Source organism: Harpia harpyja, chromosome 8 (assembly GCF_026419915.1).
Source record: "Harpia harpyja isolate bHarHar1 chromosome 8, bHarHar1 primary haplotype, whole genome shotgun sequence".
Lineage (NCBI taxonomy): Eukaryota > Metazoa > Chordata > Aves > Accipitriformes > Accipitridae > Harpia > Harpia harpyja.
The window spans coordinates 1,074,451-1,100,079 of record NC_068947.1 but is presented as its reverse complement, the minus strand read 5'-3'; the positions used below and the strand labels follow the sequence as shown (position 1 = coordinate 1,100,079).

Here is a 25,629-nt window from a genome sequence, read left to right as displayed (position 1 = left end):
AGCAGGGAATAAAACCACATCTTTTTTCTGTTGGTTCGACTTTCCTAATCTTGAGAATGAAGCCGTAGCTGCCTATACGGTGATTATCCTGCACGTTGTAAGAGGCATGCCAAAGGGGTACTGCACATTACCTGGCTGAGCCCTGCGAGCTGGCCCAGGTTTCTTTGGGAAAGTGCAGATTAACGGCACCTGCCCGCTTCAGTCTCATTTCTCCATCTAAAGCTCACTCTGCCGGGTTCTTGCCCCAAGATCCTATTAACAAAAAATACCAGCGTGGCGAAGAGGAAGCAAGCAGTGTTTAGTGCAGCGTGCCACTGTTAGTTCTATGCCATATAGTTGAGTAAACTTTTTGCAGTCCCTTTTAATTGGGGAGACGCTACTACTAAATTTAAAAATAATCTTATACTTCTGTATGCTTTTCTTATGAGAATTTCAAAGTGTTTTGGCGAGCGCAGGAAATTATTTTCTACGGCAATCGTGTGGGGTTCCTCGTGTTTGAGCTAGGCTGGAAAGAACCGAGCGGGGGTCCTGCGGACAAAGACAGCAACCAGATTTATAGCTGTGAAGAGGGATCCCTCCGTCCCGCCTGCAGCAACTCTGCCCAGGTTGAGAAGACAGAGATCTGAGGATAACGCTCTGCTAAAAGATCAGCCCTATAAAAGAAGGGCAGGAAGATGTCGGCAGCTAAAAGTCCGAAGGATGGCCAAACCCAGCAGCCCACGCGCTCGGGTATTGGGAACGCAAGGGAACTGAGACCACCTCTTTGAAGTACACCTAATTAAGGGTCCAACCTTAATTAAGCAACCCTTCCTCTCCACTCTTTACCCAGAGAATACAAACATCTATACTTCAGCCTGCTAGGCCACGGTTTGACGACAGGGCGAACGCAGCACTACGTCTCTGAGCTGGACCAGAAACGTCGAGACTACGTAACACAGAGTGCTGACTCTGGCTCTTGTTTGGGCTTAAATTAATTTCTTAAAAAAAACCCCAAATGCGGACAGGCTAACTTGGTTTTGGCAAGCTTTACGCCAGCTCAGGTATCGTCCGCCTGTGCCGCTGTAAGGATGCCGTATCAGGTTATCACCCATTTCCCTGTCGGAACGCAAGCCCAGCGCCAGTCCCGCGCTCGGCCCGAACCAAAACCACGTGCCTGCACCCGATCTGAACCGAATTTACGTCAATGACTCGATCCGATGCACCGCACCAGCGCTCCCGACCCTTGACCAGCGGCCTCGGAGCCCCGCTGCGACCCCTTCGCCTCTGGTTTTGCACCATCTTTAAATCTCTTTCTCGGTGGGTTTTTGGTTGGTTTTTTTGTTGGTTTTTTTTTTTTCTACCACACACAGACAAAAAAAAAAAGAAGACTCTCTTTCTGAAGGGCGACCCCTCCCGCAGCCACGGCTCACCCCACGGGGGCCTGGCCCACGGCGACCCTCAGCCCACCTCCTCCTCCCCCGCGGAAGGGGACTGAGGAGAACCTCGGGTGGAGGGCAAAAAACCCCCAAATAACCCCACCAGCGGGGCCCTGCCTTCCCGCCACCGAGCGTCGGCCGCCGCCTCACCCTCCAGGCAGGCCGCGGGGCGCTGCGCGGCCTCACCGCAACCCCCCGCCCCCCGACCCCGCAGAGGTTTTCGGGGAGGAGCGTCACGGCAGCCCGGGGCTTCGCAGCCACGGCGAGGCCCCTCCGGACCTGCCCCGCCGCCGCCGACCAGGGCCGGGCCGGGCCCGGCCGCCCCTCCTCTTCCGGGCCGCCCGCCCTTTCTCTCCGCCGCGCCCGTGAGGGAGCAGCCGCGGCCGGCGCGGCACCGCCGGGACCCGCCCCGCCTCCCCGCCGGGCACCTGCTCGGGGCGGAGACGGCGGCGGTTCTCCGGCTCCGGTAGCGGGCCCCGCTGGCGGTGAGTGAGAGAAGCGGGGGCGGGGGGGGGGGGCTCGGCGGCGGCCCCGCGGTCCTCGGTGGGGCCTGCTCAGGCGCGGCCCGGGGGAGGAGGAGGAGGAGGAGGAGGAGGAGGAGGAGGGCTGGGGGCTCTCGGCGGGGGCCGGGGTGCGCCGAGCTCCGCCGCACCGCACCCCCCCCCCCCCCCCGCCCCGGCCCTTCTCCGTCGGTCCCTGCCCGCCCCCGGGGGCGGCCGTGAGGCGGCGGCGGCGGCTGCGTTCCCGGGGGGTGCGGGGACGTGGAGGGCGGCGGGGGGGGGGGGGGGGGGGCGCGTCCCTCACCCGCCTCTGTGTGTGTGTGTGTGTGTCCGTGGGTGTACGCGCACACCCACACCCACCAGTGCCCGTGGCTTTTGTGGCACCGGGGGGGGCACGCAGCACAAGCGTTCGGCCGGGTTTGGGGGGGCCGGGAGCAGAGGACGGAGCCGGTGCCATGTCGTGTGTGTCCCCCCCCCAGCCCCGTCCCCGTGTCCTGAGTGTTCCAGAAACCCAGCGTTTTCCTCGTTCCTCGGCGTTTATGTGTGGTCACGCACAGATTTAACACCGGTTAGCGCGGCTGTAATAACTTAAGGCAGCACGGGTTTTGTACCAGCGGTCGCAGCTTAGTTTTAGCCTGATACGTCTTCAGGATGGAGTCAAACCAAAGCGAGATGAATTAGCGCCGGTTTGACCAAATCCGTGGGTTTTGGTACTTCTCTGGGTGGTTTAGCTGATTGCGCTCGGACACGTCCGAGGGGGCGGCAGCGTCTCGGGAGGAATCGGCGATAGCAGTCTCCTCGCTTGGCTCAACTCCATCCCGAACAGCAACGCTTCGTTTTTATCGCAATTCTTGGGCGCCCCGAGTCACTCGTAAATATCGTTTAGGTTCCTGAACTACAGAGGTTTTAAAACAAAGGCTGCTCAAATTGCTGGGAGATTTTTAATTACCTGCTTACCTTGGGTGTTTGTGGGCCTCAAGGAAAAGTGAATCTTTCGTGAAAGTTTTGCTGGGTGTGGACGGCAGGAGGAAGAGCATGGAAGAGGATGCCAGGACGGGAGGGGAAGAAATATGCAAAAGGCGCAGGAGGATCCCCGGTGACAGAAGCCACGTTGTGTCAGGCTGCGAGACACAGGACTGGGCAGAGAGGGGCAGAGAACATGGATGACTAAGTCTTTCCCCTTGTTGTCATCTTTCCACGCTGAAGGACTAATCAGAAGCCGTGAGGATTTTTTTTTTTTTTTAAATATTGGTGTTGATGAGGTGAGCTGAAATTAATTAACTTCCTTTAGAGGCACACCCTGTTATCCTGATAAACAGCTGCCTGCCTTAATGAGTGTCCATGCACTCCTCCACATCTGCCTTCAGCAAAATAACTGGTATTTCTGCCATCGCTCTTGTAAGAGCGATCAAACCAACTCTCCCTCCGCCTGCGCTCTGATGAGATGGGCTTGATGTCGGTGCAGGGTTGCTTTGTGGGTGTTCACCTGTCAGGAGGTAACGTAGGCTGGGTTGGTGTCGCAGCAAGCTGGCAAGCGATGCGTTTGCACGCAGTTAGATTTGCTTTTCCTCTCAGGTGGCAGCAGGCGCTCGCTGTCTGCAGGGAAGGGAGGAAACATGCTGGGAGCCTTCCAGCAAGGGCTCATTTCTCCGGCGTGGCTGGGGAAGGCAGCCCGGACTTCCCAGCCTCCTGGCAGCGCTGCTGCGTGGTGTTGCCGATTCTGAATAAATAAGGGGTTTCTTTTGGTTTTTCTGGTGTTTTTGTGACTTAAGGTGAAAAAGCAAAGGTCTCCATCGCGGTTTGTACGTGTTGGAGAGCTTTCAGTAGGCAGGAAGTTGTTGTGGTTTGTCTCCAGGACTATGACAGGAGCGGATTTAACGCGCTTCTGGCATCCCCTTAGAAACTGGTAGGCAGAAGTGGCTGGGGATGGTGCTGTGACATTTAAGGCTCTGTAACAGGCGGGTGTTAAAGGCCTCTCATTCGATGCATTATAGAAATGGCTCACCGATGTGTTTGTGGGTTGTGCTTTCTTTGTTTAAAAAAAAAAAAAACCCAAAGTGTTTATTTGAGAGCGAAATACCTAATTTATTATGTGATGCAGATTTATCCTGCTCAGTCTTTCCAAGTTGGCATTGTAATCTGTTTTTCTGCAAAGGTGAGGCATCGCCTGCTAATTAGTGTCATTAAATGGGTTAGTTTTAAATGAGAGCACACTGAGCTTAAGTTACACGCTCAGTAGATCTACTCAGTTATTTTTATTCCTTTGCTCAAATGCGCAGGGGCAGGGGAATACTTTCTGTGTATCCCAAGGAATTGCTTAAAATTTGTTCAGTGGTCCATTAAGAAGTACTGTGTGCTTCAGCTAGGCAGGTACTTTCTGTGCTAGGTCTTCATCCTACTGGGAGTGTAAGGAGGAACAATAATTTTTATTTATATATATTTATAAAGATGGATACTGTGCATAGCAAGCAGAGGGGAGTGACGCCCGCATGCTGGCGCTGCGTGGGATGGTTACCTCGTTAGCGTGAGGCCTGGTTGTCTGTGAACGATCTTCGGTATGGGGATACAACCTGTGTAAAGGCTGCCTTCCCCAGCCTGTGCCAAAGAAAAAGGATAAAGCTGAGGAGGAGGACAGGGCGTTCTCTAAAGCCACGGTAGCTGCGGTTTCGGGAGGCCAGAGGGGGACCCTATTTCTCAGCAGGCAAACTGGAGCGTTGGAGCTCACCTCGCTCGGGTCGTGGCACGCTTCGGCAGGAGTGGGGGCTTGTGGTGCTGCCTCCCACCATTGCTGCCCGCCATGCCCAGTTGGAGATGCTGTGAACCAGATCAGGAAACCTGGTAAACGTAGCATGGGATAAAAAGAGAGAGAATGAAAGGAAAGGGGAAGGAAGAAAAAAAAAAAAAAGAAATAGCCCTGTCATCTCCCTGGTGGTGTCATCTCCAGGCTGTGTTGGCAGTGCAACTGAGGCTGCAGTGGTCTGGGGGTGCTGCCAGACCTGACACAAAATATTGTGGAGATTCGAAGCATAACCTTGGAGGTGTGGAAGGCGCTCTGAGAGTGACAGAAGCCCAGGAGAAGGGATGTCTAATCAAAAAGAGCACTTACTGAATATCAGAGAACCGTGAGGAAACTGAGGATGGAAATTTGGATCTCGGTCGCTTGCATTGACCTGTTACCTGCTGTGGTGTCTAAAAGAGGGAATGCTTTAGAAATCCCTCAGCCGAGTTCCGTTTGCCTCAGCCGGAGTTGGGGGGTGTGTGTGTGTGTCCTTGAATTAAACAGCTGTCCTAGCTGATAGTTTCCAAACCTCCCACATCTGTCCTGCCCTGAGGCGATGTGCCTTGAGTTGGGAGTCACCTCCGTGGGCTGGCAGAGCTGTAACGCGGCTCCGCTGCTCCCTGGTGCTGGGGCAGCGATGCTGGAGCATGGGGCAGGGTTGTCCTGCACACTTGGTGACATCCTTCCTCCAGCCCCTGCGGGGTTGTGGGTGGTGAGTGAAGGTGCCAGTTGGGAGCTGTGGTTGTGAGGTTGAAGGTGTTTAGTAGAAAAATCAGGGAGAAATGGGTGTATGCGTGGCCTAGTGCAGCACCGGGAGCCTCTGCCTGTGGTGATGGCCCCCCAAGCCAGGCTGGGAAGCGTTGGCTAAAGGAGATGTGAAGTCCTGTTGCAGGTTCTGAAACGCTCAGGCCGGTTTGCTGGGAGATGTTTCTCTGTTCTTAGGCTCTTTTCTTGGGCGTTAGCTGTTGGAGGTGGTAAGATTTGCGTGGAAGCTGAATGGGCAAGAACATGCCAGGCTGTATCCCGCTCGGACGATGGCTGGGGTGGGAGCCGCATGGGACATGAGCCTATGAGTCGGCTATTACAACTTGCCTACTAGAGAAGTTGCCAGTTCTATGCTTTTCACTTAAGGATAGGGTAAATGGCGTTCTGTATTGCAGGCTTCAAGATCTTTCCTTTTTTTTTTTTTTTTTTTTTAAGTCTGGATTGCAGCCGAGCTTTTAATTTGATTGTATTTCTGTCAAATACTTGGCTGTTTTGGCGTTGAGACTCTCAATTCCTGGTTTCTCTTTCCTGACAGACACTGCAGCAATAAACGCTTTGGCGTGTCCCTCGCAGCTTCCAGTTGATCCCTGCCTAGAAGACAGTCAATGAAAAGCTCGCAGCTGCTTCTTATCTTTTTGGGCAGAGAGAATAGCGAGCTGGGTAGCTTTTGCAGCAAGGGTCAGTGTCTGTCTTCCTGTCTGCTGTGTGACCCAGGCTGTGAAAGACTCGCTTATCCCTTCTGCTAAAAGATTTGGGAGGCAGCGGCAATGGCCGTCAGGCAGTCCCTTACAAAGGGGTGAGGAGGGACGTCTTCCTTCGCTACAGGTGAAATGGCGATTGAAAAGCAGCTCCTGGACGGTGGGCACTACTGCTGTTGACCTGCCCTTCGCGTGTCCTGCGTAGGGTTTCTTCCACGGTCTGTTGTAGGTGACGGAAGGCGCCCAAAAGGCGTGTAACGCAGTCCACGTATTTATGGTCTGTTTACAGGAGAGTTAACTACTTCTACTCAGTCTGTGCTCTGTCTGCAAGGTTTTAGCTGTTTGGGGCTTGTTGGTGTGGGGCTCTTTGCATTGGGAAGAGCTCCAGTTGCCCTCCATTCAGCCAGATGACTGCAGTCATTTGTGATTTCTTGTATTTCGTGCTGGAGAAAATCAAGGAGATTGAAGATTGTTCTGTTCAGGAGAGCAAGTTGTTAAAAATTCATAGCCTTTCTGAAAGAACGTGTGTTCAGGTTGGTGCATCCCATACAGTGTCTGGCCATTTTCAAGTTACTTCTCGCAAGATACTTCTTTCAGGTTTGTAGTAGATAGGTACTACAAGAATTTCGTACTTGTCAAAGCACTGATCTCTCAAGGGTGGAATCAGAGGAGAGCTGGCAGCAGGCTTGAGGCCATTTCTCCTGAGAGGGAAGTTGTCTGATTTCAATTCCAAAAGTCAAGGAAAAGAAAATAAAAGGTGGGGTTCCCATTAATATTTAAAAACTATCTAAGCACAGTTACTGATAACTCCTCCAATGAGTCACTTATTGTTGTAACACAACAAACGCAAGCAGCAGAATGAACCTAATAATGCTGCTTCCTAGTTAAAAAAAAAAAAAAAAAAGTTCTTCATGTTTTCGTAGCGACAGCATCCCGTAAAGTACAGCAGGAGGACTTCGACGAAATTCAGAATCCGGAGTGTAGCAGGTCCTGGCACCTCCGCTCCAGCATGACTGGGACTTTCAGAGGCACCTGGATGGCTGACTCGGGAACCGTAGGGCTTTCACTTGAATCAAGTAATTCTGCTATAGACAGGCTTGCTACCCAGTACCATCCTACAAAAAGCTGGAACAGTATTGCTGGTCTAGGGGAGGTGATTTCAACCTGAATTTAGCAACATGCTTACAAATTCTGTATAGATCAATTTGTGATTCCGATGTTACGCTGGGAGTCTTGATTGGGGTTGAGTGTCTGCTGCCTTCGTATGCTGCGTATTGCATCTTGAATCTCGCTGCGAGGAAATCATATTGCATGGGTCACTTTTTAGGAGGTGCATTGAAACAAATGAATGCTTTCTTTCTCCTAAACAAGAGGAGTGTCTTCACTGGAAATTACAGTAGTCCTCTTTATCCTAAGGCAAGATCTAGGACATGCTGTCACAGTCCTTCTTGCGCTTTTAGTATGATTGTTTAGCCGGTTTCGAAAGAATAAGGAATCTCTCGTTATATGTTCAGTTTCTAGCTTGGTCGGTCTGCGATGAGAGATCCCTGCGTATCAGGTTCTGTACGATGGCTGGGTGGGGTTTAATGGTACTTTTGTCTTTTTGGTGTTTACATACTCACTTGAAAACGAAGGATAAAGTTCAGAACTGAAGGGAAGATAGAAAGAAAGAATTTGATTGGCACATAAAACACTGTCACTTTTTGAAGTTTACAAGAAGAGCGGGTAGTACTGAATCTTTGAAGCTTGGGGGACAAGGACCTCTTTTTGAAATGTGTTAGTCAGGGGTGTGTTGTTTTGTTCCCGAAACACTGTTCGGTTTGGTAAGGTGTCTTTTTATGGGTAAGAAATAGGAAAGTATTTTGGTCACAGTATTACTTATATCTGAAAAATAGTATTTAATATGAGTACTGGCATTGGAGCATCATATTAACTTTGGCTAGTATGATCTTTGAGTAAGAAAAGGGCCTGAACTTAATTCATGCTATGCAGTCCTCACATATATGCCTTTAGTGTCTAAGAGGCAATGCTAATGCTAACTTTATATTTGGAAGTTCAGGGAACAAATATTATATGTTGTCTTTGGGGTGCTTTGGGCTTGGGTGTTTTTTGGTGGTTTTTTTTGTTTTTTTTTTTTGCTTTGCTATCCCTTGCAACATTTCCTACAACTTCATGCCTTAGATGGAAAGATTCATTGTGGAGAAAATACTCTCATGGTAAACAGGAGACTTTTGAGATTTAAAAAAAAAACTTGAGGGTTTTCTCCAGAACTAAGCTATTGCTATGTCTTGCAAATAATAGCCCGGTTAGCTTATGGTGCAACTTAATGAGCAGGAAGTGAAAGTTTCCAGAATCACTCCGAAAGGGAGTAGATGGCTTGTCTAATGTCCACCTGCGGTGGTAGGCATCAGAAGTATGCTGTACGTTCTCCTCTAAGATACTGCCGGTTTAGCCATGAGCTAGTCATACAAAAAAATCAGATGTAGCAAGGGGGAATATTTTATTTGACCAATTAGTGTGATGGGGGGGGGGGGGCAGCAAGGCACTGGGTCAGGCATGTGGGTGCACACTACTTCTTAAAGCTTGCTGGTTTTTTTCCCCCTTCAGTTTTAGTTGGTCAGGTAAAAGATTTAGTTAAAGAAATGATTTGAGCACTGGGAGTGTCAGAAAGGCTTTACTCGGCCAGTCCAGACTAGTTTTGTGTCTTCATGAGCGTCTGTGAGCAAATACAGAAAATACCGGAGCACGTATAGAGTGACATTGACCTGGGCATATTCTTCCAGTTTCAAGTGACTGGTTGTTCATTAATTTCAGAGCTGTTGATGGATCTGTTTTTGTATCTATTTATATTCCTGGCCTTTACAGCATCTCGTGGTAATTAGGAGCTGTAGGCATGGGTATGCGGTCCAAATGCCAATTTTTAATCAGTTACCTGATAATTTCACTCTGCTTTAATCCTCGTGTTTGCTAAATAATGAATAGTCATTCCATTCCTATTCACCAGTCACGTTACTGGTGAGTTTGTATAATGTCCTTTCACCACTTGTTTTCTGAGTTTCTAGTACCTTTTTTCAAAGAGTAGTAAGAAGGGTAGATTCCACTGATACGTTTCTCATTCTTCCATAGCTTTTATGAGAAGGGATGCCCAGAGCTACTTCCAGGATTCAGGAGCAGTGCTTTCTGTCATAGTGCATCCACTGTATATTTAAATGTGCGTCTAGGTAGTAGGTTATTAACAAGTTAAGTAGAAAAATGAAAAGTGATCTTTTTGCACATGGTTTTATTTGGATGAAGCGTGTGATGATACAGCAGTTAAGACTTGATGGAGCAGTTAAAGCTTACAGCAGGTCTGTAACCATGTAATAATATCAGTGTATGTTACAAATTTGCAGTTCAGTATATATGAAGTTCAGAATATAACTTGATGCAAAAACACTTTTCTTTGTAAACTTGATTTTAAAGCAGGCTGTCTCTTCCCACTTTATCGTCTATAGCATTTAATACACACTAACAATTACAGCATTTTTTTCAATTGCTGCAGCTTGCTTGTGAGATTATTAGCATTTAAAAACAGAGTGAATAGACAGCATACAAAATGGAGAGAGAAAAAGAGAGCAATGGTCAAATATTTAAATCTTTGTAGAGAAAATAAGCTGTGTTCTAAGATCAGCAATTAGGAAAAAAGTTACTTGCCTTAAAATGTGAATTAGAGGTAAAACAACCTAAAAATATGCCTCACCCCAACCTTGAAGCATCTAATACTACACTTGTTAAAAACAACTGTCCCTGTTGCAATTTGTAGCGCCTTTCTGTTATCACACTAGTAAATTGTATCATTTTTACAGCTTCAAGAAACTCATATAAACACGTGAGAGAAGATGACAAGATCTAGATCAAGATCACCACGATGGAAACCAAGGTAAATATTTACTTACAACCTGTGTTCTGAAATGTAGCTCTGTATAAGGATTTATAATTAGGACTTAAAACTTGCATAAAAAAAGGAAAATTGCATCCAGAATTGCAATTTGTAAAGCGTATTTTATTAACGATGATTTGTTTTCCAAACTGAATACCTTGTGCAATTTTTTTCCCCAACCCAGAATTTTATTATGATTTTTTTTTTAATAAGCTAGAGGTGTTAAAGTTTTGCTGTCTGCCAAGAACCTTGTACAGCTTGTGTGTTTTGGGACTTGGAACTACCTTAAGCACAAAATCCAAGCACCCAACTAGTTAAGGTTATTTTTACTCAAGCACCGCCTGGTGCACTTAATGTCCGTAGCTCACTCCTGTTTTGCCTGTTGGTCTACAGGGAGGGCCAGATCGACTGTTAAAAAAATACTTCTTAGTTCAAACACCTCAGGCTTTCTGAGCCATTGGGGCTGATCCGCAAATTGATCTTCAGCACAGTTAGATATGCCTTGCAGCATAAAGCGAACTGGAAACATGGGAGTCAGTGCCCTTCTTTTTGGACACTGGCCTAGTAGCGTGTCATTGATGTATGTCACCAGAATAACATCCAGGTTACTTCATGCCGCTAGTTACCTGCCTCATTTTTAGGACTTGCAATGCCAATTCGAGATGGTAAAACTAGGAGGCTGGAATACAATCTTAAGCTTTCAAGAGCTATTAGTATGTAATATGAAACTACTTTTTTTTGCTGGTTTGGGGTTTCTTTTCTGAACAGCCTGTTATTAAGTTGTGACGACCAAGACCGAGGGAGTTTGTTAGATAACACAGAAAAATGTGTGTGAGTTTTTGCTTGTTTGTTTTTTAAAAAGAGAAATCCTATCTACTTCCATACTAGATCGATAGTTGTGAATATGTCCTTTGAGTGAAGGGCAGGGAGGAATGCCCCAGCTCTCATTAAAAGGCAAGCCTTAACCGCAGCAACGTGGGGCGGCAGCAGCAGTGTGGGTGCTATGGGAAGTTAGCCGTTATAGTTTTAGGAAGATCTGTGGTTCTGAGTTTGAAGTAATTTGCAGAAATGGAGCAAATAATTATGCCAGATTGTATGTTTGCAATATGTGTACAAAGGAAGTGACTTCCTTGAATTTTTTCAACTTATATTTTTCAATTTTTTTTTATTAGAGTGTATCAAGAGTGTACAGTGAATACTTGAATACAAGCAGAACTGTTACGTCTGGGATTGCTTTCTGGTTCTTGCTAGTGGCTTGTACTGCTTTTATTTAAGGAGGTTTTGGCTAAAAACTCTTAATAGGTTGCTTTCGTTTTTGTAACTGTAGGTGCAAACACAAAGCTGAGTGATGCAATTGAAGGAGCAAAAGCTGCAATAGGTGTGGAAGTGCATATTATACATGTGTGTACATGTATGTACATGTACACACAATTATACAAAAAGACCAAACCATCTTTCTCAAACTCGGTCTTTTCTACAGGAAAAAGCCTACCCGTGTGACATTTTAAATAGGATATCTTATAATGTTTTCAACCAGTTTTGGGGGTTGTTTAGGCATGCAAAGAAAACCTGAAAAGGTAGTGGGTTTTGTTTGGGTTTTTTTCCCCTGCTTTGTTTGTTTGGTTTGGGTTTTTTTTTTTTTTTCATTCCTTTTATATGCTTTTTTTCCTTCCCCTTTTTTCTCTTGGCACTGAAAAAGATAGGGAATGCTTGAGAAGTGTGAAAATGTGTATAACAGTTGCTTTCAATGTAGTGGAAACTTCATATATATGAAATTATTTTTAGTTTGAAAGAATGCAAAGAGAGAAAAATGATTGACTTACTACTATTTCGAGTGGGTATTTTTACTATGAAAACTTCCAACAGAATAAAAGTAAGCTTGGTACTCTAGCCAGGCAAATGACACTTTGAATATCTTGGTTTTAATTTTTTTACCAGTTGATTAAAATCGCATACTAAACTGTACTTCCTTAGGGAATAAATGTTCTCATTAAGAGGTTGATTCAATTTTATGGGACTACTCAAAGTGGATTTTATTTTTGCCTTAGGTCCTTATCTCCAGCATTTAGGAGTCCAGAGCACCATAGGCAAAGGCATGCTCATATAAATTATGACTGTGAATATAAAAGCTTTCGTAAGGACCCAAAGAAACCTATGCCTTGGAGAACAGAAGATGAAAAATACGGACAAAGCAATTCCAGGTTTGCACCTTATGGAAATAACCACCAGAGAATATATGAACGTAGATCACCTTCACCAAACCTGAAAAGAATTCCCATGGAAGATACTTACAGTCATAAGCCCTACAGAACACATTCATCTGAAAGAACTGAAAGCAATAGGAGATGCCAGTTACCACCAAAATACTCGGAAATACCATATAATGAGCATGATCGTCCGTTTTACCAACACAAAATGGAAGACAGATACATGTTTGAGCACTACAAAGTCACTGGAAATGAAAAAGGAATGAAACCTTTTCATAGACCGTTAGGGGCTTCATGTCAACTTGAAAGAAAATGGCATGAAGATGACTTGAGGCACCAGAGGTTACATGAAGAGAAGTATGGTCAGTCACCCAGAAGAGTTTCTGATGAATTTACGGCAAGGAGCTCTTTACAGAAGAGGTATAGGAATAAAATAATTAAAACCTGGGTATTGTGGTGTAAAGCCTCAAGTGAAAGTCTGTTTTCATTATAGTTGAAGATAACCACCTTGAAACACGTTGGCCACTTTGTAGTTTAATTATGGGCGACTGGTAGTAGTGAAGTATTTTTCTTTTAAGTAAATCGTATTGATGGCTAGAGTATGAAAGGATAATATTTCCCTCTTAAGAGCCCCTGCACATCTGTACCTTGGCGTGAGGGATTATGGGTTAACTTGCCACGCATTCTGCTGTCCAACATTCTGCACATATAAGTTCTCGCTTTCTTCTCTAGTGCAAGTGTAAATTGCTTTATGTCAACACAGGTATCCTGAAGATCACGATTACAGAGAATATGGGCACACGTCTAAAAGGGCTAAAGAAATGGAGAGGTATGACGGTGGAGAAGTAGCAAGAAATTCCAAGTGGAAGCAAGAACGTTCTTTTCCACCCTACGAAGAAAAGGAGGAGCAAAGAAATCTGGGTGCCCAGCCCCACCGATCGGCTGAAAGGGAGTACTCGGAGGGTTCTGTCACAAAGATAGCCTACGAGTACAGTCACAAACGGCGCAGGCATCCGGATGGGGAAAAGCTTTTTTCAGACAACAGAGCTCAGAAGTATGTGAAGCAGGAAGACCAGAAATACGGTTCTTCTAAGGGTGCCCGGAATAGCAAAGAGTTAGATTACTTTAGCGGTGGAAGAGCGAGACGGACTGAAGAAGGGCACTTCGAAGTACCTGTTAAATATAGTTCAAAGAAGGGCTGCGATGCTTGTGTTAACTCTTCCAAAATGGATGTTGATCTGAGATCTTTTAAAAACAAACCGAAGGAAAGAGTAAGGAAAGAAGGGGAATTCAGGAAAAAAGTAGATTCCTCCGATAGCCAGCATGATTCAAGTCATACTGTTTCAGATGTGAAAATGTCAGATGTCAACTGTAGGAGGGAACATCTCACAATCAAAGTGGATATGAAGAAAATGGTGACCAAGTACAGGTATTGGTTTCCCCTCACCTCTTCTTCTTTCTTCCTGTCTCTTTACAGCTTATGAATATTGGAGGAAAGCACGGTTTCTTTAAGAGGTAACCAGGACAAACTAAGGTTGTACCTTTTTAATTTTATTTTGTTTAAAATGTTAACTTGCCCAGACTGGAAACTTACAGCCTACCTCTATTAAAACAAACAAACAAAAAAATCCTCTATTTACTTTCATGAAGAAGTAGTAAGAAATGCAAAGAGCAGATATGCCTGATATAAACCTGTAGTTAAAAGTTGCTTATGATAAGTAAATGTGTTACTTGTATTTAAAAAAAAACAAAAACCAACAAAAAACCAAAAGCAAAAATGCCTAGTCCTGTGCTTTCTTCTGGAATATGATGGCATTTTTTTTGACTGAGTCATCCCTTGTTTCTTCTGAAACCCAGATAACCTTTAAATTACATAAATCTCAGGCACACATTCAGATGTTCAAGATCTCAAGTTCAATAAAGCTGTCAAAATTAGCGATCCCTGTGTTATGTTATTTATTGTTGTAACAAATGAAGTGGCAGTCTGTTGAGGCATAAGGACTGAAAAGCAGTAGAGTCTGCTTCTGTCCATCTTCTGTGTAATACGTGTGGTTGCCTTTAGCATTCCCAATGCCGGCTGAATTGGAAAAAAGTGCTAATATTATGAAAATCTAGATGATGGATACATGGTAGATAGTAAGCAGCGTGGTTTGTGTAGATTTTTGCAGGCTTTTCTGGTTTGTTGCCTTGCTGTTGCAGGCAAGAATGTCATATAATGGCAGTAATCCCTTTTGGAAGGGATTACCTTCCTTTCCAAAATGATCAGCCTTCATTTTAAAGGTATTTTGCCTCTTGTCCCAAAGAACAACATCTATATCAATTTTTTTTCCTTTCAATATTTCAGAAACAAGTAATACAATGGAGAGTTACAAGGACAAGTTACTGTCTGCACATAGTGGGCTAATATTAAAGACTGAGGAAAGGGAAGTGGAGTAATTGCCCCCCCTGCTCTCCCCAGCTAGGACAAGCATTTACCTTCCTGAATGATAATTTAAGGAAAATAGCTTAATTATTGTTGGGTTTTGTTGCAAGCCCACAGGACAATTCCTGTATCTCGTAGTATCTTGCTGCTGTTTTTGAAAGTCATGCATAATGGACGCGGTAATTATTTGCAGACTGAAGAAACTACAACATTGATTACAGCTAATTTCATGTGTGGAAGGTTCGCTTCCACAGGCAAAAGTGCTAAATATTTTATTTTTTTTAAAGATGAGAATGCTAATTTTGCAGAAGCTGATGTCTGAGAATATTTGTACTGCCTACTTAAGGCATTTAACAAACACCTGATTTGAAATGACTCAGCTGAGAAGAATACTTTCTTTATAAACCTCGGGAGCAGGTAGATAATTCACATCATCTAGAATTGAGATTGTTTGGATTCCCTCTTGCACGTGTTTATTTCCAGTTTACTGGGGCAAATAGGTGACTTCTGGCACCTGCTAGAGGCTATTTCTGATACAATTTCTGTATAAAAATTCTAGTCTTGTTTGCTTCAAATACAGGATGGGCAGGGCAATAATCACTTTGCAGAATGCACAGTAAACAGTCTTCGTCCTAAAAGCTTTTACATGGGCTGTTTGAGTCCTCAATTTATCTTTCCAAATGGCAAGCATTTTCCTTGCAACAAGAACAGCAGGATTTTTAAAGTGTTAGCTACCTTGTCAAAATAATTCTTAAGCAGCAATGCAACCATTTGGGGTGTAAACTTATTTAGAATGAGTAAAATTTGACAAAAAGATGCTGAACACGTTCTTAAGTTCACACGCTGCCACTGGAAAGCTGTTTCACTAGGCTCAAGTGATGATTCAGTTCCCAAAGATGCCGTGAGATTTTTACATCTCTGAACTGTTCTTGAAAATTATCTGGTAGCTCCTTCTAAACAAAGACATGCACGTAATCGCCTTCCTGAATTGTACTGAAGTAGTATATTGGGATCTTCATTTGCCTGTTTTATTTGATAATCTAGATGAATTAAGTTCAAAATTCACAAATTTCATATTACGTACTTCACTGAAACTGAAAGGATTCCTGAGAGTGTAGTCATATCTCTGTATTTTATTGTAGCTTTTCTTCCTTATGGCCTTATGAGTTTTTTATTTAAAAAAAGGAACAAAATGAGATTTCAGTTTCATCACACTTATTCCTAAAATGAACTTCTTAATTTGTTGTTTTGTTCTACTTGTCTATTTGAAGTTTTCAGATACAGTGAATTCTTTCAAAGCGAATATCTGTAAACTTTTATTCTAGGAATGCCTCTAGTCATACTACAGAGAGACAGATGTCACGTGATCTGGTTGCTGTTGGCAGGAAAAATGAAAATTTTCATCCGGTGTTTGAGCACATGGAATCTGTAACACAAAATGTTGAAAACGACCCATCAAGAGAATTTACTCAGGAAATAATCACAATTATCCATCAAGTTAAAGGTGGCTGTAATATTTGGGGTATATGTATGTGTTTATATATTTATAGTTATTCAGACCAAGTCTAATGAATTGGATATGCTGTCCTTGTAAATATTAGGTGTTTGCCTTCTGGCTTCATTTGTGTTTTGTCTTCATTTCCTGTTCTTTAAGGAAAATGTAGGTTGAGGATTTAAAGTAGTTGGGTGGAGAATGATTGCAAGAAGATCTCCGTCCATAATAGAGGCAGTATTGTGGAGTGTTAAGGTCAAAATGATTTTATGTTGGTGCTTAAGACTAACCTGCTTGTTTAGGAACAGAATAAAAAAGGAGCTTTGCTGTAGTCACAACTTCCTAGTTATATGTAGTTCCTTTAACTTTTCAGGTTAGTGTTTAGACTGCTGCATCATGTTCAATACTGAACTTTATTTATAGATTCTAGTCATTTGACTACTACTGTGATAGAGCTGACAGTTAACTTTCTATTGAGTTTAATCTTATTAAATAAGAAGGATGTCTTAAGTCTTTCATTTGTGAACATTAAACTGCAAGTGGAAATAGTTTGAAATGTAATCTCAGAAGTTATCTTGGTGTCCTTAAGAGTTAATCTTCTAAAAGATGCGATTTCCCACTGTGCATTTCAACTACTACAAATAAACATTCTTGTATTTAATATCTCTTCACAGCAAATTATTTTACATCTTCTGACATAACTCTACATGAACGGTTCTCAAAAATTCAGGATAAACCAATTGCAAATATGAATGAAGTTAAAATACGTTTGGATCCAGAAATTCACAGGTAATTGATGTGCTTTTCGCCTTAATTTATTTGCATTAAGGTAGTTCATCTTCAGTAGACTTTACACAATGTCAGGTGTTTTTTCACTGACTGTAAACTACCTGCCCATAGTCTGCAAAGAATTCTGTAGTTGATCAATAATGGTTTTGCTATTTGTAGTGATGGCACCTGTTTTTATGAAGTATTTTTGTGTTCCAGGAGGATTGACATGTCTCTAGCAGAACTTCAGAACAAACGAACTGTGCCATCTGAATCTCCCCAGGTATCTTGATTACTTAACTTTTTTGGCAAACAGTAATTAAGTTAAAATGATATAGATGTAAACAACATTTTCCCCTTGCTATTGGTACATCATTTTTACGTGCTTTGAAGACCATCAGTAATTCTGACTATTTTGAAAGAAATGCACACTTGTGCATATTTACAGCTACTACAATGGTGCAAATATACTGTGTTGACTGATGAGTAAAATGTGGGTGTGTTCTCCAGAGTAGCTGGAGTGTGGTTATTGCTGCTGCTTGAACCCCTATCTGTTTTTAAATAGTGTAATACTAAGTAGGTGGCTGATGTGTGGCTCTTACTTTCCCTCTGAGATTAGAAAAAGCCTTAATGTTTCTTCTGCCCTAATGTTAGAATGGCCCGACATCCACATAATTCCTCAGAATGCTATTTTATCCCATGCTTTCATCCAGGGACATAAGATTTTCCGTGTTCCCCTTCTAAGCTACGCTTACTGTGATTTAGTTACCGTTTTTTGTTTTGTGGTTTTTTTTTTTTTCTATAGTACAGGTATGTGGAGATTCAGCTTAATTAAGAGTAGTAGAACTGCTTAAGCTTTACTGGAATTTATGTGAATATTTTTGCTTGACAACTCCATGCAGAATTCCAGTGCTCTATTCACTGTTTGGACACTTGTAGAAAGGCAGATGGTGCAAGAAAGGGTAATTGTTTGGGACTACTTTTGTTATTGTTTTGGAGTTTGGATCCTTGGGTTGATGTGCATCTGTCCTACGCGCAGATAGTTGAACTACATTAGCAAAGTTATATACTGGATGCAACTCCTGAAGGACATAATCACATCAGTGTTTAGTTACTACTAGGTAACTTGACTTTAACCCTTCCTCTTAACTAGAACATTATGAGAGTGTTAGAAGATCCAAATGATCTACGGCATGATATAGAAAGGAGAAGAAAAGAGAGGTTGAAGAATGAAGATGAGAGAGTGTTTCATGTAGATGGTGTAACTCCAAGGTAATTAGCAAATAAGAATCTTGTTGGCCCAAGCCTGTAGTTCTCTTATGTGTTCATTTTTTGACACTTCCACAGTTACATTTGTTGTGATTCTTTTCCATACTTTGTCCTTGTATGTTTGACTTGGACTGAAATTCAACTGATGTATGTTGCAAACTACTCTGTAATGGAGTGTTACCTTGAAAGAGGTTAAGCTGCAGCGGGGAAAAAAAATTGAAAAGCAAGCTGAAACTGTAGCCCTGAATGGGAACAGAGGAAGAAATGAATTTAAAGATGCTTAACTATTTCTAAACTCCTTGATGTGCCATATAACAACATTCTCTTGGTATTTTGTACTTTCATAAAAGCATTTTAGGATGAATACATTGTTGTGTTGCCCTGGTTGTTTTGTAATGTCATGTGGAATATCAACAAAGAATTGGAATTTTTCTGATTCTTGGAGAATTTTATGAGGAAAAGCTAGATTTTTGGAATAGCTTTTTACTGCTATGAATTCCTCCAACGGGTTTGTTAAAGGTGTTTGCCCCAGAGGTGTTTGCTAACCTCAGTCACCCTGTTCCACTTTTGATGTTGTGAGGTTGGCTGATTAGAGAGATGACTTATTTGTGTTAGAAGAGATGTTGATTAAAGAATTGCTAGAATGTAATGACCTGTATCTACACTATAGTCATGATTTGCAGATCACTCTTAATATGCTGTTGTTTGTTCATTTTTAATGCAGCCTGTAATGGCAAATAGCGGCAATGCACACATACTTGGGAAAACTGACTTGTGAAGCTGCAAAAGAAATATTTCTTGTATTTGAGATTCTTTAAACAAAAAAAGTAAAAGATACCAAGCGTGTGTGTGTGGAAATGTTGGACAGTTGCATATAGCCTTTTATGCACCTGGGGCTATGTCTTTTAGCGTATGTTTGGCCTTATTATCTGGGAAGGCTATTTTGCCACTTCCACAGTTACTGTCTTGCTTACCTTTTGCATATGCCGCTCAAAGCGGGAAAGCTCCAGTTTCTCCAGTAAGTGTGGCTATCCCAGACTTCAGAGGGCTTACACCGTCAGAGTAATGTGGACAATGTAATGTGGGCTGAGGGCAGTAATGGTATGAACGATGGGTAGAATTTTCCTGAGATTGGGAGTTTTTCATAGTTCACATATGAGATACTGGCAGTGCCTATGAGCTTGTCCAGTGTGCCTCTATTTTTGCCCTAGTAATCTATTTTGCAGCTATGAAAGCTGTTTCTGTATGTTTCATGAACTATGAATTTTGACTGCTGGTGGTTACTTTTCATAGTACGTGTTTTATTCAGAGGTTTGTGAACACATCTGTATTAGCAATGGGCTCAGTAAAAAAAACCTAAGCAAGCAAAAGCCCAAAGTCCTGCTTGCGGAGGATGAAACTGGAGCATCTAGCTATTTATCTGAGCTTCTGTCGGATTTGGGATTTCACGAAACGGAAAGTTCTGTGCAATTTTAAAAGAGAGTGCAGTGCAGAACTGCTGATCTGCAGAAAGCATTTCAGCCAGCGGAGGGCAGCAAGGACCAGCCAGGCAGGCCTGGGGAAACCTGCTGCACATCACGGGCATTCCAGGAAGGCAGAGTATCTTTGTTCATTTGTCATTGCATAAGAGAATGCAGCTTACTATATAATTCTGTGCAACTTGGGCTTCAGTTTAGTCGGAGGACTAGTAATTTGTCAAATGTCCTAGAAAAAAATCACTTAAAAACAGTCGCTTTGCACTTGTAAGTGATACAGGTACTAGACTAAGGTTATTTAAAATACAGGGGTTTGATATGCTATGGCTTTAGATTTTAATTGTTCTCTCTCTCTCTCTCTCACACATACACATCAGGAACCAGCAAAGCTGCAGTCTTTCAAAATTACAAAACTCTCAACTTGATGGCTTCCAAAAGCCTATGAGGTTCATTAAGCCACCCTTCCGGAAATTTATTGGGAAACCTCACCTGGTAAGCCTAAATGTAGAATTAGTAGCTTCTGCATTTGTTGCTCTTCCACTTGTAATTCATTTTTTGCTGCGCTGTCTATGCTGATGTAAATTTAACAGTCTGTGATGTCTTGCCCTCTTAATTTTCAAGTGAGGCTTTATTATCTTCAGACTTGGCTCAACGATAAAACTACTCATAATTTCACAGTTCTAGTGCAAGAGTACTTCCTCAGATGTTTGTTTAAGCATAGATTAATACAAGTGAGCTAAAACCACTTTTATAACCAGATGCTTATACAACAAAAATAATTCTTTTGCTTTTGCATGCCTGTACTCCATAACAACTTTGCTACTGTTTTTTATAACCTTGCAGCAAGTTGGCCAGGGATTTGTTGTTTCAGAAAGCTAGTTTAGTCAGTATGTTGGGTGAAATCAAAACATTTTTTCAGCTAGTCCAGAAATAAGGTGGTCAGCTTTAGATCTCTTATTGAATAGCAGGAACAGGTCAAACTAAACTTTTGAACTAAATTTCAGTTTCAAAATGACTTACTGAAATGAATTGATTGAGGGGATTTATGAAATAAAAAGTCATATTGCTTGTAGCTTTGTAAAAGAAATTTGTACCTAATACTGTATTTCTTCCACCTAATGATGTACTACCTAAACTATAAAATAGAAGGCCTTGTTATTGAGCAGATAACCTGAGGTAATGTTGAAAGGTTTGAGAAAAAGAATACTCTCCTGCATTCTAATTGTCAGCAGTTGGAAGGGAAGGTCCAAATCTTGTGTAGGTGGCATTGTTACCAAAACAGTGTTTCTCCTCATTATGACGAAAGTTCTGGAAAGCTCTTATTTTAAAAACAAATAAAAATGAGGAACAAATCATGGAAATAATTAGAAATGTCTGAAATAATGTTCCTGAAGATGGAATGTTATACAATGGAGTAGCTTATCTATGTTGATACTGCATTTTTCAAAGCTAGTTTGGGCACTTAGTCTTTCTTAGACTATCTTTCTGTGATGTGCTTTAATAGTGAAATGGGCAAGACAGTTATATTAGGTTCAGTAGGAATAAATTTGTCTCTTTTGGAAAATTCCTTTTAAATAAATGTAGTCTTATTTCCAAGTGCTTGTGCTTGTTTAACTTGGGGAACTGGTGAGACCAGAAAAGCTTTATTAATGTGTGCAGTATAACTGTAGCAGTTTTTTTCTGGTGGGTGCAAAATAAGGAGGAGACTAACATAAATTGTCGTTCTTTATAGATTGTAATTAATACCCTATGGACAGGGTTCCAAAAGACCATGAAATTGTTCTGAGGTCCATCAAAAGTAGCTTTTATGTAGTCAGTTCTGACCATCACTGAAACGTTGCTGCCTTGCAGATGTAACAGGGCGTCTTTCAGTGTAAAGCAGCACAAGTTTTTAACGGTAAAAAATATTACTTACTGAAGACTAAGATTGAAGTCCCCCACAACAAGTGGTAGTTGCTCATTAAGTAATTGTCCTGGGTCTGGCTGAGAGGGAGTTAATTCTCCCCATAGCAGCCCTCGCAGTGCTGTGCTCTGCATTGGTAGCTAGAAGGGTGTTGATAACACACCAGTGTTTTGGCCACTGCCGAGCAGTGCTGGCACAGCATCAAGGCTGTCCCTCCAACATCCCCCCCATCACCAGCACGCTGGGGGTGGGCAAGATCTGGGGAGGGGACACAGCTGGGACAGCTGACCCAAACTCACCAAAGGGATATTCCAGACCATATGATGTCTGCTCAGCAATAAAAGCTAAGGCGGGGGGGGGGGGGGCATTCATTATTACATTTGTCTTCTGAAGCAACCACTACACGTGCTGAAGCCCTGCTTCCTGGGAAGTGGCTGGACATTGCTTGCTGATGGGAAGTAGAGAATCTTTTGTTTTCCTTTGCTTCCGCTCATGGCCTTTGCTTTTGTTTTATTAAACTGCCTTTATCTTGACAGGTGAGGGGTGGGTTTTTTTTTTTTCCCATCTTATTTTCTCCCCCTGCATCCTGCTGAGGAGGGGAGCAATAGAGCGGCTTGGTGGGCTCCTGGTGTCCAGCCAAGGTCAACCCACCACAGTAATATAGTAATTGCAAATAAAAGGGGGGTTGGTTCGAAATAGAAACTGAGTTATTGTTAGATGTGCTGAAGGCTCAGGAAGATTGCATTTTCATATCTAATAGTGAACTGCAAACATGCACCACAGTGAGGAGTAATCCATTCAGAACAACAGTAGCTGTGAAAGCATGGGTATTACAAACGCAGGGCATCCTAAAGAAGGAACGACTCTTCATGCAGTCAGCCATGCAGAAGCTGGTTTGCAGACAAGTCGGAAGATAAAATAGTTTAGTTTGCCATCCACATTTTTCTGTAAAAATAGAATTAATCAGTGCTCACCAACTGGCTTGGAGGGCTTACGGGCATTTTGCAAGTGTGTCCACAGTACATTAATTGGCAATTCTTAATTGCATCTCCTCTTCTGGTTTTGTGTTTCTGTTCTTGCCTTTTGATTCTTTTCTGCTCCCCTCGTCTGTCTTCCTGTTTATCTAGTATGTCTAATGGTCAATAGGTAAAGTAATGCAGAAGGAGGATAACCTTTTCCTGGGCAGAGCAGATCACTAATACAGCTAACTCGTATCTGAGGCAGTACAAATAATTCAGCTGAATAAGCTAGCTCCAGTAGTGTGGCACTTCCCATGACACGTAGATGTGTTGTGTGAGAATGTATGGTGCTCAAAATGGCTTTCCTTGAAGGATTTCTTCAGGGCTGGGTGCGATTGGAGAAGAACTTACCCTGGTGGGCAATAGCTCAAGCTCAATCTCCAAACGTGTAAGCTGCTAGCACTGCTTTAGCATTTGTTGTGGGAGTTAAGTGGAGTGGCATCCAAGCAGCCAACCGTAATTTCAGCCACATGTATTATTCTGTGTTGAGTAGGCTTTGTGTAATAAATTCAGAGCTGTGTGACTGTATCCACTACTACTTTGTTTGGAAATGTATTATTAGTAGAGTTGAAAGCAGCCTTAGAAAAACAAAAAGGAATGAAGGTGAAGGCTATTCGTAGCTGCTTTCTGCAAGAGGATAAATGTTTGGAATTTTCCATTCTGAAAGTCTTGTATCAGAACAGTGCAGTTCAGGTGTGAACACTGCCAAGCACCTTGAAAAGTGTAAGGACTGCAGCTAAAAGGCAGTATTTGGAGAACAATGCATTGGATTTAAGAAGTGACTTGATGGGTCACCAGAACATTGATGCTGGGTCGACCACACCTTTTTAAATAGGAAGCATCCTAAAATTAAGGATATATTACTGGGGCCCAGCAATACATGGAAAAACTGAGGAAGAGTTTGAAACATAAGCAAGAGCTAAGAATAGTTGTTGAATAAGAAAGTAAATTTTGTGGTTTTGCTCGGTTCTACAGATACTCGGGTAGATAGTGGTTCAGCTGGCTCCACAGTCCAAGCAGAGCTCTCTAGTTCTTGCGGGAAGCTGTTTTACAGCTTTTTGTATTGGCAAAATTGTGAAGGTGTGGGAAAGCACCTGAAAAAGTATGTAACAGGCATCTCTTACCACTTTTACACGTGGAACTCTCCTTGACAATTTTAAAAGCAAACCCTGGGAAATCCAAAACAAAAACTCTAACCTTCAGCACTCCTCTCAGGTTTGTTTGCTCTTGTTTATGAGTAAATATTGAGAGAAAAGTACATCAGAGAGCCGGGTTTCAAATGACAAGCATAACAGTGCCAACACTCAGAAAATATGGCAAAAATAATTTTAAAAGGAGTATTTGACAAGAAAACCACTGCAGCATCTTAAATTATAACACAGGATTTAAAAAATATAATTTATTGGATAAACATCTGCACATTTTTGTCTTTGTTTGTAAAACTTCATTGTGGTTTTTATTACTGCTTGAAGAGCTGTGCGTATCAGCATTGGTAAAAGATGGATGCTTGAAAACTGGAAGCCTGATCAGTAGAGCATATCTGATGCAAGGATGTTGCCTATTGTGAATACAGATAATGTATTGGTCATATTAAAATGTCCTTACAGTAAACTATCAAAATGTGATACTAACACCACTTTTGCTCTCTTATTAAATGGATGATATTAGTCATTTGGGTTAAAATTAAACATGGAAATGGTATTGACTTGGTTGGCTTACTTTTGATATCCCATGATTAATCAATATGAACTTTTCAGTGCAAGGTATGAGTACCTTTTACAGCAGGCCAGTGAAGGGCAGTTGTTTCTTGTGTTAATATTCAGTAATTGGGGGTTGAGCTTAAACTTGAGAACTTGTGCCTTGAAGGTGCTAATGCCTATCTAGCCTTGATTGTAAGAAACGTCCATCTAGCCTGGTACTCTACTGACAAAAAGAGGATAGCTAAAGAGTAGAAGATCAGAACAAGTGTCTATTTGTACTTCCCTTTCTCGCCCCCCTCCCCCCCCCGCCCCATTTAAAATCTCTGGTTTAGGAAATTCCTGAAGAGTAGATTGCTGTATCTTTGCATCAAGTAGTTCTAATGTTTTTGTTTCCATGAATGTACTTGAATTTGAGGGAGGTGGGGATGGGGAGGAGTGTATCCACAGTTAGTAAAGACAAGCTTTGTTTTAATTCCCAGAGGTTTATTTTTAACTATAACAGGAAATTTTCTTGAATGTTTTTTTTCTTCTTGCTGAATTCTCAGCTTTAAGGAGGAGTATACTTCAACAGGGAGCTTCCTGATTTAATTGTGTTGTGTGGAGAAAGTTAATTTGATTTCATGGAGTACCTTCGTATTCTTAGAATAAAATGGGAGCTGGGAAGTTCCTGACATGCTTTTTCCTCTGTCCATACTTTTTTCCTGGGAAAGCCGTTTTGACTACTTTGATCTCACTTCATAAAGTCTTTCTTCCTCTCTTTTTGTTCTCTGCTGAATCGCCTCTTGTCAAGGCATTTTAAGATGCTAAATGGTTGACTTGTAGGCAATAATATATTCTCAGAAAAACCCCAAAAAGCTAGCTTAAATCCCAGTTAAAAGTGAACTTGGATTCTAATGCTGTTCTGTTGCACTTATAGCCCCCCCAATTAGTAACAGTGTTGGAAAGCATATGCTAAAGTGTTTCTGCCACTGGAAAGGCTTGGTACTTTGTTAGAGAACAGAAATTCTGTAAACAGCAAAGCATGCATTTGTATTTATTATTAGATGTTAGTATATATGAAATGTTTCATGACAGTTCTTTTCTTAGGCTCTTTTTAAAATGTATTTGAAGCTGTTAAAATTTTCTTTGAAAAAACCAGAGTTCAACAGCATTGGAACACTTTTGTGATTCAAGAATGGACCATAAAGAAATGTAATTTGATTGCTAAAAGTTCGTTAGCAAGTCCATTCTGTCTGCATTAGATGACTTTAATGTAGTATATGCCAGTATGTAATGTTTCTGTAAATATTTATAATCGT

At 42.4% G+C, this 25,629-nt stretch overlaps 1 protein-coding gene across 3 annotated transcripts in view; it reads left to right on the top strand.

Annotated features, from left to right (window-relative positions):
- Nucleotides 1-1,760: 1,760 nt before the first annotated feature.
- Nucleotides 1,761-25,629, top strand: part of BCLAF3 (BCLAF1 and THRAP3 family member 3) — a 37,684-nt gene continuing 13,815 nt past the window's right edge. For all 3 annotated transcript variants that reach the window (XR_008236159.1, XM_052793824.1, XM_052793823.1), the window contains exons 1-9: nt 1,761-1,900; nt 10,003-10,076; nt 12,125-12,703; nt 13,047-13,712; nt 16,031-16,209; nt 16,872-16,986; nt 17,185-17,248; nt 18,119-18,237; nt 20,087-20,201. Coding sequence is in view for 2 of the 3 variants with exons in the window: in XM_052793824.1 (XP_052649784.1) it covers nt 10,036-10,076; nt 12,125-12,703; nt 13,047-13,712; nt 16,031-16,209; nt 16,872-16,986; nt 17,185-17,248; nt 18,119-18,237; nt 20,087-20,201 (1,878 nt within the window). In the remaining variant the exon portion in view is untranslated. The remainder of the gene's footprint in view (nt 1,901-10,002; nt 10,077-12,124; nt 12,704-13,046; nt 13,713-16,030; nt 16,210-16,871; nt 16,987-17,184; nt 17,249-18,118; nt 18,238-20,086; nt 20,202-25,629) is intronic.